This window comes from Rhynchophorus ferrugineus, unplaced genomic scaffold, assembly GCF_030347505.1.
Source record: "Rhynchophorus ferrugineus isolate W39M unplaced genomic scaffold, kcgeb_rfMv2 rfM1, whole genome shotgun sequence".
In the NCBI taxonomy this organism is placed as follows: Eukaryota; Metazoa; Arthropoda; class Insecta; order Coleoptera; family Curculionidae; genus Rhynchophorus; species Rhynchophorus ferrugineus.
Genome location: NW_027472580.1, coordinates 85,966,600 through 85,982,590, shown reverse-complemented (window position 1 = coordinate 85,982,590; position 15,991 = coordinate 85,966,600). Strand labels below are relative to the sequence as shown.

At 31.4% G+C, this 15,991-nt stretch overlaps 1 protein-coding gene across 1 annotated transcript in view; it reads left to right on the top strand.

Annotated features, from left to right (window-relative positions):
* The first annotated feature begins 3,805 nt into the window (after window positions 1-3,805).
* Window positions 3,806-15,991, top strand: part of RhoGEF3 (Rho guanine nucleotide exchange factor 3) — a 421,983-nt gene continuing 409,797 nt past the window's right edge. Inside the window, exon 1 of the mRNA XM_076419229.1 lies at window positions 3,806-4,161. Within this exon, the coding sequence (XP_076275344.1) occupies window positions 3,806-4,161 (356 nt within the window). The remainder of the gene's footprint in view (window positions 4,162-15,991) is intronic.

The following is a 15,991-nucleotide window of genomic DNA, read 5'->3' as shown; positions in this document are numbered from 1 at the left end:
ACAAAAAGCAACAATCCCACGTATTGTATTTCATATTATCATTGAAGCTCTTTCAGTAACCATAAATGAGACACAAATAAAAAATAACAAAGTAAAGTGTAAAATTACCGAATATAAAGGAAATATAAACAAAATATTTTACAAAGGTATGGTTAAATCAGATTCAGCAAATCATACAAAAAAAAATGAATCCTACCCGCGCTATACTATCCTATCTAGATTATTTGATATCCATGGGAGTCGTAAATTCCCGTACGTGGTGATTCCGAGGAAATTAGTGGGACAGGTGTTATTACAAAAATTAATGGGCTGTAATTGGTTACTAGTTATAAACTAAATATTATGGAATGTTGATTAGAGTATCGAAAATAGTGGGCTGTTTATCTTTTGTTTCGCGATAGGTAGATTGTAGGTGCAGTATTTTGATGTTAAAGTTTAATAGGTATGAAATATTAAAGCTAGAAAAATAATAAATATTAGGTTTTCTTGCATCTAAAAGAAAATCAGGCCAACATGCTCTTACAAAAGAACCTATAAGCACATGAGTTTTGTCATTATAAAAGCTGATTTTTGGGTATTTTGCAAATGTTTCTCGGGATCTTCACCTATTTAATGTAAGTGCGAAATAAGTGAAAAGAAAAGTGATCGGAGTACTAGGCAGCATCACAAATAGCTGCGAAGTCGGCATTGATTTTAAATAAGTTAATGAGAGGTGTTTGGTGTGGTTAAAAAGGAATTGTGCACCATGAAGTGTTTGATGCTGACTAAACCTTTAGTGAAGACTTTATTGAGAATAAATAATATTCCGGCCTCGGTGGCGCTGTGGTCAAGTCGACAGGATGGTCTTCCTACTCGTACGACAGTAGCGTATTCGAATGCTGCTGGGGAATGGATGTATTTTATATTTGTGATTGTAATTGTAAATAACTTTATAGGAAACAATGGAAAATCCAAAAAAAATTATTCCATTTATATCACATTCCAGTGATACCAGTGACATGTAAGATGTCTTCTGGGATGGTCTCTAAATTGGTAATCGGACAATTGTGTTTCGAAGTCCACGTTAAACTGTAGGTCCAGTCCAAATGAACCCTCGTTGGAACAACCAGAAATAATCAATAAGAAAGTTTTGTTTTGTATCAACTCTAAAATATAAGAAATAAAAATAACTATTTCCTAAATCTGTCACTAACAACAGAACCTTGAAATATTATCGATGTAAATTGTTTCCTGCATATGTTTTTTCTTCGATTTTATTCTTTTCGTGTTTTGAGTTAAACAACAGTAATTTTCAAAAACATTCTTTAGAAGAAATCTCTGTAATAATAAGGCTGACTCTAGAGAGAGAATTAATTTGACAAGCTTAATGTTGTAAATTTGGGGCGAATGATAAGGAACATATCTTTAAAATACTTTGGCTTTGAAAATTGTACTAATACACATAATTTAAAAGTTTAAATCCACTAGAGCAATTATGGGAGATCGCTATAGTTTGTAATTTACTCTTTTGTGCTGAGAATTTTAACATTGTTACAAAAACGCGAAAAATTGAGGTATTTCAACATTTTATTTACCCCACGTTTCAAATTCTGATTATTAATATTATCGAGCAAAGGCATATGACTTGACGGAACATCCAAGAAGAAGAAGAACAAGGAATCCAGAAAATAGAACTCTGGGAACAATATTTTAAATAATCTTCTATTTCTTCATAATCACAAACATACCCCATTTTTTATTAAAGTAAGACAGGAAAACCGTTTTCGTTATTCTACCAATTAAATCTACATGGAGATGTTAAATCAATTATTTGGATGTGTTGGTATCTAAATTCTTTCATATTTTTGTTTGGAAGTTGTTCGGGCCATTGGCTAGTTATTACAGATGAAAGCTCAAAATGAAATGAAGGAAGTTTCGTTTATATTTTAAATTTTGAACCTATAATATTTCATGTTGTATCGATACATGTCAAATTAAAAGGAACAATTTACGTAGTTGTTTTGATCAAAAGACAAACCCACCCGGACAATGATGAAAAGTATTAATTAAAATCTATACCGTATGAAGGGATAGGACTTCCGTGGATTCAGGACACGTTGCGATATTTTCGACCGTGTTTCGGCCGCAGGCTATGGAATTAGGTCTGTTCATTCATTTTCATTTCTAACGTAATCTGCTCAGGTCAGGCATCCGAAGATCGATTAAGCCTAAAAGCGAAAATATTTGCGGAATAGAAAAAATCACAAGGGAACGATTTTATGACAAGAGACACGATTTTTTCATTTTCGCTCAGAATGGAAAAATATGTTGTTTCGTTTTTGTTATAATCTGTTCAATATTCTGGAAGTATATACATATGAGTAGAAGTAATGAAACGTGAATGGTTTAGAAACAAAAAGTATTAATTTACTTGTTCGGGCTGTAAAGACAAACGAACCTTCGGGTTCAATTTAAAAGAAGATATTTAGAATATATATAAGCCATCTCTTTAGAATCTATTCGTTTGTTCATTTGTTGTTGTTCTTCTGTTTGTTCTTACATCTTACATTAGGCATGCTTAGTACAATTTATAATTCAATTTATTTCTATTATTCTGTTGTACTTGCATTAATACACAAGCAAGCTTGGAGGTAGTGCTTCTCCACCAATACGTTGCTCTTGGTTCGGCAAAGTTTTTTTATCACGAAAGTGTTAATGATCAAGCGCAACGGTTCTGAAACTGCACGATGTGAATCTCACTCTAATCCCTCTCGCAATCTAATTCCTATTAAAATTTTTGCAAATTATTTACAGAATATTTAGAATAATCAAATTTCCATTAGAATCTCTTGAAGAATATACGAATTATTTTTTTTGTCGGTTAAATTAAATACATAACAAAAATTAATAAGTAAGTAAAATAAATAAGTAATGGATTTAAATGCCAAAATATATTGTTCGGTTGCATTCCTTAATATATCTCAAAACTTTTGATAAATAAACTCTTCCCTCATAGACATCAAGTGTCAAATAACCTTCAAATGCACTTCCATGAAAAATCAACTGTTGTTGATAACATTAAAGCAGATGATACGAAGTCTATCGAAATGAACCAATAATTGTCAACTTCACCAAACTGAGTATAATGAATCTATTACCTCTTAAATATCTATAAGATCTTGGTATGAAACTGGGCCGACGCCTAACCTGAAAAAATCTGGGGTACTACTATCAAGTCTAATATAGTCATCATACAATGATTCCAAAAGTGTTGCGTGTCATTGTCGATGTTCCGTACTACGTCTCTAATGAAGTGATATAACGCGATATCCCTCTAGAAACCATAACGAGTGTAATTGAAAATATTAAGAACTTTAAAATATAATTAGTACACCACAATATGTTAGCTAATTAGGTAAATGTGTGACATGTTAATTATTTCGTTAAAACGTTCGATCACTTTCCGATCTGATTATGGACATGTATAGACATTGGAATGAGATTTAGAATATGACTAACTAATTAAGATAATATTTCACACAGGACATTACTTAACGAAGTAATTTTCAACATATATTATGTATATATTATAATTATATAAAATGCTTATTTTTCACTGGGCAGATTCTTGAACCACTAAGTGCAATAAAAAAATGTATACATATATTTTTATGAACTTAGAATGAACCAAATATAGTTGAACTATAAAAGAAATACAAAAAAGAACAGAAAGTACTCAATATATATAGAAGATAATAAAACGAAATGAACATCAACTGTCTGTTTCTTTTTTGTCTATAAAACAACTCCCCAATCACCCACGGTAATGCGCGTTCAGGAATTTAACTACTGCCAGGAACACCGTCGAGGTCCAGACAAGACTAAATTATTCATTTCCAACACGATACGAAATCCTTTAAATCGATTTCAAAAGCAAACAACCCTAAAAAAGCACCCTTCCAATTTAATCGGTGGCCTTTTTTCTGTTCTGTTCCAGCGGAGTATAGACAGTGCCATCGAGTCGTCGAATAGTGTCACGTCCCATGCCCGTCAGGCGGCCCCCATCACGGACGCGAACAAGAGATGGGTTTATAGTGTGGACGAGACTGTCAGACAGAATTTTTTGAGTAGGGCGCCCTCTAGAGTTAGCCCGTCAAACGACAATAACAAAAATGGAGCCAGGTAAGATGTTTATAAATTTAATAACTCGTTTGATATATCTATATATAGTATATACGACGACTGTGGATTAATTTTGATGGATCTTTTGGTAGATTCAAGTCACTTATATTGGAAGGAATTATCTATTCTATATTTCAAAAGTTGTATGTAAGCTCTTTAATACTTTGAGGCTTTCCAAGCATACGTTAATTTTTATTTTGTAATATCAGGAGAAATATCTCAAAATTAAAATAAAACGAGACTAAATGTGAAGCTAATCGCCAGCTGTAGTGAGACTTAATGCCTTTCACATTTTACAGCTACGTATTGATGATGATGTTGAATAATATAGAATTCAGCATATAAATTTCGTACAGATTTTTGCTTATTTTATAAGGTATAATAGAGCGTTGTGGAATAACTTAATTTTTGATATTTTTGGGGTTTTGTTTTAAATTTGTGACTTCCTTTCTCAATCTCAATGATACAGGTGCACTTGCATAATTTATGAACATTCGGCGCATAATTGTGTCTTTATTAACAATAATAATATGTAGATAGACCCAAATGCCAAACAGTCATAAAAATCGATATCCAGTTCTTTCGCGACTGTTCCATTTTTTCTGTTAATAAAGGCTTATTTAATCCTCAAACAAAATTGCCAATTGTTTCACCAAAAATTTGCTAACCAAAGGTTGTAAAATCACCGATTGATTGATATTTAATAACCAGATAATTATAAAACTGCTGATGCATATTTACAATTCGAATTAGGCTCAGAAACTTTCAAACAAAGAAATGAGCAAGAATAGCAGAACAATTTTATATATCTGCTATTGGTCAAATAAAAAGAGATCTGTTTATTTTTGAAATCAAAACGGAACTGTTTTAATAATTTTGCAGTTAAAAGTTGGAGCGTTCGATTTTTTTCGCCCTAAATTGTAATAAATTCGCAGAAAATATTTTTATGCTGTTTGGTAAAATAATATCGATGTAAAAGGTTTGGAAAGTGACGTTTTCGTTTGAAATATATATAGAATTTCTGTTGAATATCTCTATATATCGAATTTTATTTCAAAAATGGAGAAGGGGAATTTTTTCTTAATAAAATGCGGTTTAAGTTATTTTACATGTACAATTAACATTAAAGAAAATAAAAAATGACTTTGTTAATTTAGTACGTAGTGGGAATCTGATGACTTCTTGGCAAAGTTTCGGGAAACTAAGGCTGCCTGATTAATTTATTGATTATGTGAATGCATAATACCCTGGTCTCAGGAAGATGATTTTATTTCGATAGTTTATTGTACCTTGTATAATTCCAAGAGAATGGCAATTAAAATATTTTGTTGAATGTTCGTCTACTTCTTATTAAATTTTAAAAAAATCGCATTTAAAAGTGAAAATAATTAATTAAAAATTATACTATATTTTCTGGTATTATTGTGATAAAGGGAAGACTGCTTGGGAGGCTTGTAAAAGTATTTGTACTCTGTACGACTAAAAGGGAAGATTGCTTGGGGGGCTTCTAAAAGTATTTGTACTATGTACGACTAAAGTTCGCTTTCTTTCGTTCAGTAATATAAACAGTAAATAGTGCTGTATATGCAGTGGAATTCGCAGGAAATAGGACAATACCGCCGCTTTGCTGCTTCGGGATGTTATAAGGATTATGTTATAATATATATTATGCTAGCTATTTGAAAGGAAAGTGTTGGACTTGAATGATGAATATGATGTCCTAATCTAAATTGGTAAGATCTTGCTGTGGAAGTTTTAGTGCATCCATAGTATAGTCCAGACATAGGACGGCCTGACAGGCATTTGGAATAATAACTACGGATTTATATATTTAAGTAGAATTATTAGTAGAAGCAGTTAAACATATCTTAATTTTGTTTCTCAAACAGAAACTACAGATTTCTTCCTGGAAAAGCTATAATAAAGAATTAGCAAGAGATATTAGATTACATTTTTGAAAATTAATAATTTTAGATTATTTCAATGAGACGGTACGTTAATCGTTAATTGCTAATTGTTGTTTGTTTAAATTTAGTTTTTTGAAATTAGTTTTATTTACTATTAATTAGAGACATTTTAAAATTATTATTCATTATAACTTCCAAATAGGAAGTTTTATCAAATAAAAAACTTAAATAATTATCGAAAGAGTTAGAAAACCAAAAATGTCAAGTATTTTCCTAATTATAAATTATATAATATTTTAATATTACCTATTACCTAATGCAACAACATTCGTGAATTACTTCGAGTTCCTAAACGCTACTACTACTAAGGTAAACTATTATTTACAATTATAAAAAGAAACAAGAAAATCTATTACATATATGCCTGTATAAGCTTAAATTTCTCACATTATTTACAAGGTCACAATTAGAATAACAAAGCGTGAAGGCCAAAAACTATCCAATATAAAACTACTAACGAATGAAACATTCGAATGATGTAGTCGTTATTAAATATAGTAACGAATTAAAGGTTCGATAGTCGATTTAATTCGATATTTCCTAACGTCAACTGAATGGTTTTCTAATTATTTTAAGCAACATATTTTTAAAGTATTGAATAATTTTACAAAATCTTACTATTATAAATATTTATTATATGTTCCTTCAGATGTGTTATGCATAAATTTGTTCTACTCTACTCACTGAATTGTATTCTCTAAATTGATGAATTTATAATGAACTTTTAAAAAGTAAATATAAATCTGAACAGAATTTGCAAATAATTAAAAATACGCCTGTTTCAGAGGTTCATCTTTAACGCCTAATTAATTTTCATTTCAGTTGATTTTTTTCCACCTGAATTCAATTTTTCCAGTTTAATTACTGACATTTTTAATGTTTAAAATTTTAAATTTTGTTCCCTTGGTTTCAATTTTTAATTTTAATTGCTAATATTTGAAATATTATTTGCTTCACAAATTATTAATATAAGAAATGGTTATGTTTATTAAAGTCAACTAAAATATCAATAATATTTATAAAAACAAAATAGTAAATATCTATCATAACTAACTTAAAAGGTATATCGGTATTTGCAGAAAATATCTTTCTTTATCTCTAACGTATATACTGCTACGCTTTACATACAACGTTTAGTTGTTAAAAAAAGGTTGTTAGTAGAAAATAAGAAAATAAGTAGCGACATTTAAACAGCGAGCATGAAAGGATACTGAGGATTTGAAACTATTGGGATATTAGGGCATACAAACTGAACAACAAGTCTCTGTACAAATTCTTGTAGATTATGTTAGTTCCAAAAAACTTTAGTCCGCCCTTGGTGGGATTACGCTCTGAGCTTTGATGTACTTATGCATAAATTCAAGGACTAGGGATGTCGCACCTTATCTAATTGGAATAGTTTATGGGTAGTGGTCTTTGAGCACCCTCAATCCACGTTTAATGGCCTTGCAGATTTACCTGCGATATTTTGACCGAAGGACACTTAACTACACCCAAAGAATGTCTCGAGTGACTGTGGAACGATTGCTAACTCAATGTCTTGAATGTATTGAATGTCAAAATCTTGAAAATTAATTAGATTCCGGTTAGTTGAATACATTTAAAAATAACAGCCCCATTATCTTCCCATCATATCGACTGTCCGAATTATGAAATGTGAAGTGTTTTATGTGGCAAGAACTTTAAAAATTTTAGGATTCAAAAATATTTTTTCTTGGATTACCTCCAGACTGCTAAAGTGACAGACAAATATATCACTAAATATTATAAAAATAGATTTGTTCAACGAGTAATCCAGATTACTTATTAGATTTAGTTTTTTCTTTTAATTTCTGACCCATATAATAAACTGAAAAATCGTTGGTAAATATTGCAAGGTACAAGCCTTCCCTAATTATGCGATCCATAAATTGGAAGATCCAGTTGCAGATCGTTGGAGGGAGCAGTTGAAGCATGTGAAATTATATCTAAAAAAATACAGTCATTTAATTTATGGTATATATAAGCTGTGGCCATTTCTTAAATGGCATTGGTTGGTCTTTTTACAATACTTTCCATATACAACCAGTCAATCAATAGACTTGCAAAAGCATTTCAACGATTAACGAACATTTAATAATATTCCGTCCAGATCTAAGATTTCAGACCCAAGTTTAAAAGTAGTATAGTAAAATTAAAAGGGTTTTAATCTCTTCGACAACGTCGTTTTTGCGTTTGAGTACAACTACAACGTATTTCAACGATTTTATGTTCACACAATTTCACTTCATATTTTTTCGCATATTTTGGCAGCCTTCGGTCTTTCTAAATGTCAGTGGCGTTGGTTAAAAAAGCTGCCGAGGAATTATGAACCCCACCGCAGGTCCACAACAGCTACAAAATTTGTTTATATATTAACAATTTGTTGTGGAATAATAATTCGGATTGTTATTCGAGCAAACAAATTAACATATGTTTGTGCCTCATATAAAATTTTGCTCGTGTCTGCTAAATATGTTTTCCACTTGAGCTTGACACGTATCCAGTGTCATAGCCAAGAATTTTCATCAATCTATCACTGGCTGGTGATTGCAATTTGGGTATTTTCATTTCAAGGCAGGAAAATATTGCCTGGCGGGAACCTGGCCAATATAATTTGAGCATCAGTAATTGATTCACGACAATAATATAATTCTAATATAAGTTATTTAATACTTAAGTACCTCTAGTTATGTCTAAAGTATAACTAACGTAATATCGAGGTAACTAAAATAACTATTGACAACATTTGAGGTTAGGCCTCATTTGTTTTGTTTATTGTGTATATGAGTCCCCAATAATTCTGTACAACTGTGTAAAATCAATATTTTGTTAGCCCTGTCAAATACATTTGCACCTGTGTCTTAAAATATCATCACAATATTTTTCAGTAGATTTGTCTTAACAAATATAGAGTACCTAATTTCAGTAATACTATTCCTGCAGTTCCCAAGTGGTGATTGTGTTATTATTGACGTCTCTTTAGATTTACTACTTGCATTTTCTTAGCGTTATTATAAGTGTTATATTGATAGTATTGTTATATCATATCCTTCAATATACTACCTCATTTCATGATTAGTGTGTCTGGATTACTCACTCACTTAAGTTCTACAAAAGTTCTAGAATTTTTAAAGTTTATTATTTCAGTTACGGCCGCAGCAGTTAAGAGTACAGCTATTATCAACGAATCGATTTTGAGCAAATTTAGGTTATTTTCCTTGATAAATCCCAGTTCAGTTTTTTCTTTTATCTTTTCTGGCCGTTGGTTTCACAAAAAAAATTAATTGTGAAATTCAAGATAAATAATCTAAATAAAATTGAAGCGCGCTAATTAATTCAAATGTTGGATTGAGGAAATGATGGTTAAGAAACGGTAAGTGACGTCAATGTTTGGTACCGCTTCTGATAAGAGTTTAACTTAAAATGACAAATTAAAAAAAATTAAATGTGTATTTTTATTTTCGGTAAAGTCTTAGTAATAGCACTTTTAATTTTAAAATAAACGTCTTTTTACAGTCATCTAGCCTATTTATATTTATATTAGCCATATTATGTTGTTTATGCTTCATCCATGTTATTCATCCATAATTTATTTGAATTATACTGATTTAGATTCTGTTGATAAAAATTCACAAAAAAACGCCATATTAACAGGTCAATTGAAAAGTCCCCGGCTTGACACATATATAGCGCTACTAGAATTAAATGAATTTTTTTTAGTTAGCCCTCAAAAGATGCGTGTATAAATTTGCCAGCTGTCGGATCACTGGTTTGTTAGTTATTGCATATTGAGTGAAGTAGCTTTTGTTATTGAGAAAAAAATAGGTGAAAAGGAATTTCGCGTATTGATAAAATATTGCTTTTTGAAGGGAAAAATACAGTTTAAGCAAAAACTTGACTTGATGCCGAGTTTCCGGACACTGCTCTAGGAAAATCAACGATCAAGGATTGCTATGCTAAGTTTAGACGTGGTGAAATGAGCATCGAAGATGGTGAAAGCAGTGGACGCCCCGTCGAAAACATTTAAAAAATCCACAATATGATTTTGAATTACCGTAAATTGAACTTTAATGAAATAGCAGACACTCTAAAGATATTAACTGAATATGTACATCATATCGTTCACGCATATTTAGGTATGAGAAAGCTCTGTGTAAAGTGGGTGCCGCGTGAGCTCACATTTGATCAAAAACAATGACGAGTTGATGATTTGGAGCAGTGTTTGAAGATGCTCAAGCGTAATAAACCCGAGTTTTTACTTCGATATGTGACAATGGATGAAGCTTCATCACTTCACTCCGAAGTCCAATCGATAGTCATCATAGTGGACTGAACACAATGAACCTGCTTCAAAGTATGGGAAAACGCAACAGTCGACTGGCAAGTTTATGGCGTCTCTATTTTGGGATGCGTATGGAATAATTTTTATTGAATACCGAGAAAAAGGAAGGACTATCAACAGCGACTATTACATAGCGTTATTGGACCGTTTGAAGAACGAAATCGCCGAAGAGCGGTCGCATATGAAGAAAAAGAAAGTGCTGCTTGCCCAATATAATACACCGTGTCACAAGTCAGTGAAAACGACAGCAAACATCCATGAATTGGGCTTCATACTGCTTCCTCATCCACAGGATTCTCCAGATCTCACCCCCAGCGACAATTTCCTGTTCTCAGATTCCAAAAGAATGCTAGCTGGGAAGGAATTTTCGTCGAATAAAGAGGTGATCGCCGAAACTGAGACCTATTTTGAAGCTGAATAAAAAGAAGTAATTTTGCCAACAAAATGTGTTTTACTGTGGTAGGCCGGGGGGTTTTCGATTGACCTGTTATCATCCCGTTAGTACTTTTCCGGTACATATTCATGAAAGGTCTCTAGAGCTTTATCATAATTTAGCGTACTAACTCCCGCCATGTTTTTTTTATACTGAATTTTTCCCTTGTAGTTATTTATTGACTAGGATTCGTATAATGTTACTTGAAAATATTAATTACCGTGAAATTATTAAATTTATTTGCCCCTTTACACGAGTATCTTTAACGAAACAAAGTGTGCATTATTTACATATTTATGTACGTATCACTAGTTACGTAACTCCATGGATAACAGTCTCATTAACGAAAGTAGAACAATGCGCGGCCCCATCCCGAACTGTGGCAGTTTTCAAAATGTAAACTGTGGTAACAAAGCTGACTTTATTTCGCTTATCATAGCCGGCCAAGCGAGCGTTGTTGGGTTGGCAGGGGGAAGCTGAAACGAAACCCGATGCTCCGCGTTGTTGCTTTATTTTAGTTTTTCACTTGTTTCAAAGCCATTACTGATATTCATTTTTTTCCCTTTATATATACTGTCATGGTTGAGTTTTATTTAATTGTCTCGTACTGGACGTTGGTGTCCTACACGTCGGGTGCTTTTTATTCAAGGTATTACGTGAAATTATATATTTTACTTGTAGTTTTCTTAATGCGAAAAACCCAACTGGTATAAAAATATGCAAAATTTTCTTCAAAATATAATAATACAGATTTAAGTTCTTTATCAAATTTAGTTTTTCGATAAAAGAAAAGACAGATATTATTAGGCAGCTACATCTGGCGAATAAAGCTCTTTTCTCGCTCTCGACAAAAATTCCTATTGATATTTTGTAAATATCGAGTTTATATCATTTTTAGCCTTTTATTTAGATTCATATGCAGTTAGTCCATATCTAATAATTTTACCTTCATATTCTTTTTTGGAACAAGATATAAGGTGTCAGACCAAAATTAAATAGCGTCTGATGGATGTACTACAAATATGTTTAAAATGTGGTGAAATTGTCACACATAGCTTAACTATTTAACTATTTTAATTTTTGTTTTAACTGGTGATCGTCCTGTGGTTAAAATTCGACAACTTTTGAAATTTTCTCTCATAACATAGTAAAGGGAATTATTTGAAAATGATATGTTATTAAAACTTGTTTTCACAATATTTTCAATAGAAGATCAGAAATGTATTTGAAAATAATATTTAAAAAAAATTAAATGAATGTATATTAAAACCTATTAAAATAACTACCTCAAGAACTAACCTTTTTTAAATGGTTTTTAATTAAATCTAATATCCATAAAGTTTCAATAATTCATAAGTAAGTATTGATAAGTTTGAATTACTACATCACTGAACATAATAAAAAATTATCATAAATAAGATTATTTTCAGGACAGTAACAACTTCAGAGCATCAGGTAAAAGAATAAATGATTTTTCTTTTATGTTATAAACATAAATATGGAATGATAAATAAAGGCTATTGATTTTTCATGGTCTATAGAGTAAAGGTAAAGTAATTGCTACAAAGTTCAAACAATAAAATGTCATATAGTACATATGCATAGATATTGCATAAACAATAAATACCCAAGGCTGATTAAAGGAGTAAATTCTTTATCTAAATTATTGCTTATTTATTCCACTCTTCGGTCTCACCCTTGCATATAGGTCACCTTAATTTGTTTTCTATGGCATTGATTTTAACTTTGTCTTATATCTAACGTAGAAACTAACAACTCGCCAACAGATGAGGAATTAAGATTTGATGGAGCTATTTCATAATTGTTAATATTCTTTGCAATAGTTATTTTAGCTCTTGATTTAATGAAATTTTACTTGCAATTTATGGTCAGTGCTTTGTTAGTAAATGCATTTATTAAAAAAAAAACTGAAATGGGTAAAAATTTAATATCACTAAAATATACAGAAAAATCTTAATAACCTTTACCTCTAGTACAATGATATACTATGTCTCCAGAACCATAACTCTTTAGGCTTAAAAATTCTTTCTCGATATAAGCTTTAACCATGTCAAATTTCAAGTATCCTGGTACCCAGGTAAAATTAGATGATTTTTAAGCGAAATAAAAGTTTTCCTTGCTAGATCTCACATATTTTATAACTATAATAACTCCTTGCGGTCAAGGAGTTATAACTAATCCGCAGATTCAATTTTCTAAAAAATTTTGATGACAATATGTCGAGTTAATAAATTATAAATTCAGAATTTCAAAATTCATTAATAAGTTTTGTGATAACGTAATTGGTTGCAAGAAGTTACTGAAAGTAGTAAAAGGAAACCGCAAAATTTGCAGAGTGTATGACGACTCGTAGTGAATAACGAGCACTGACTATAAGATATGCGACAACGACGTCATGATACTGCAGAATTTCTGAAGAGTATAGTACTTTAGGAAAGCACAGACATGCTTTATTAAAGCTTAGTGTTGTTCAATATTTCATGAGTTGGTTGTGGTGCTTTACATTTTCCAGGGAACCGTGATAAGAAACATCTAAATCGTAGTTCACCATTGTTTCCCACTAATCTAGTGTATTTATTGGATGTCCTATGCTTCTACTGGTGCATTGCATAGTTTGTTTAAGGCTGGAACAGTTTTCATACGTTGCTTAGCTATACGAATTCAAGTTTTTGTCCCTTCATTTTTCTAGTGGGGTGACCTTTATAACCACGTAGCCACTATAACATCGTGATTTTGTTTTGAACACAGGACCTTATACACAAAGGACGGGGACTCACATAAACATCCATAAGTAAAAAATATATAATAAATTAAATGATTAAAGAGCAAGGAAAGACGAAATTTATACGTTCAGAATGAAATAACGGGTTAAACAAGCTGAGGGTACCAAGACAAAAGATAATCAATAGGAGTTTAAGGAACGATAATCTTAACTAAATCTTATTCTACTGCTTTCACTATATCATGTATACTGTATCTACTTATTGGGACCTGCCACCAGTAAGACATGGTTTTGGGCATTGTTCTCTAAGTTCGTTAAAAGCTGACTTTCAGACTAGGGCAAAAATATCTTATGATCCATTTCTTCATGATAGTCGCTCTTGGAATTGAAGGAAAATACTAACTGTCGGTCAGACATAAAACCGTAGTTCAGTCGGTAGTGACTATCATTCCCTATACAACGAGCTTGAAAAGAGAGGAGTGCTTATTAGAAGCGCAGACACAAGCAAGTCCTTTACTGAATTTGGAGCTGTCAGTATAAATATCTTTGCTTCGGATAGAGAAAGAGTATGTAAAATACTTAATAAATACGTAAAATGTTGCTCTCGTGAGCAACAACTCGTGATTTATCAATAAAGGAAGAAATAAAAGTTCAGGCTTTTCGCAAGCTCTTTATTTTCTTCCCTGACTGTTGATAACATGTAATTTTTAGATTTAAAACTAAAAACTAAACTAGAAAGAACTATTAAAATAAACAACTAAATTTAATTGTAAATACATGAAAATATTTTCAAACCTTGTCCTGATCAAAACACGGCCTCTCGGGTACTTACTATAAAATGTGGATTTAAATAGGCGCTGTTACGAGTTAAGTGTTCTATCATCTGTTGATGAAATATTATCCGAACATTTTAGATTCATAAATGCTTAACGTATAAAGTTAAACTTTATTTACATACAAAGCTTTTAAGGGTTGATATTACACCAAACGCTAATAGTCATAAAGCCTGATTTATAAGCTCCATGGAACAGTTTTATAGCGGAAGTTCGAGGTAATTCTAAGAACATTTCACTATGTGAATATGAGCCCAATTAGTCTCAACTATGGAACAGTTTCTATTAATTTCCTTGTAAACAATTTCTGAAGGGTGAGATCCTTTGCTCTGTACAAACAGTTTAATATTTGTTACCGGTTATATTTCTAGACAAATACGTGCCGGATTCATTGTAATATGGGATTATGTTTGGTTTTAGATATATGTTACCTCGCCACTAACTAATTTAAGGAAATATATTATATATTTGCTAATTTTACGTCATGCAACCAGCAGCATTGTTACCTCGCTAGACGAATAACTTCCCAAACTGCTGACGTTCACTAAGTTAGTTCGAAAACTCAAGTTGTCTAACTTGTGTAATATACATACGAAATATTTTTGTTTCTACTTGTAAGTGAAATGATTAATGCCAATAACAGATTAATCCAAGTTATCTTTCGTTAGTTGTAAATTATTTTACAAAACTATAGTACATTAAAAACAGCAATGAGCCTACGTGTCCTGAATTGATGACGCAATGTTGCTGAAATGTATCAACTCTAAATTTATTACATTTTGACATATAAGAAAATTGTAATCCAAATAAAATAATTTAAAAAAATGTTAATGAATATGATTTGTTTTACATATTATAGTACATCTTATACCTGTACTATAGAAGAAATTAAAACTACAATTATACAGACACAATAATTTATAGATGAGAGTTTTATTATATTTACATTGAACCTTTTCCCACATTAGTATAGGTGGAGTTCTAGGTGCGTTCTTTTATGTAGTGGTATACCTCGAAGGCCTAATCCACTTACTTTCAATTGTATATTTGAGTAATGCATTTTACTTTCATTAGAGAGCATGTTTACCTTACCTTACCTCACGTTCCTTCCATGCAACGTTCCCTTGTAAATTCATTTTGATATTTCTTCTTAGTTTGTTCTGTTACTACCTTACCTGTATACATCTTTCTTGATAAAACTACATTTAATCACCGCATTTTCCTTAATGCATTTGCCATATCTGCAAAACGTTCATGTATATTCAGAAGAATAACACACATGCACGTAAAGGTTTCAGACTCTATAATACGATTTTCGACAGTCAAATTATATTAATTATATACTCACCTTTAGTTGTTTCCTCTTACATCATCCTATCTTGGTAATTGCCAGCATTGAACTAGCACTCATGTAGTTTTATTCAATCACTGTCTATTTCAAACTGCTGACGTTCTCTAAGTTAGTTAGTTAAATCCAAATTTTCTATGAAT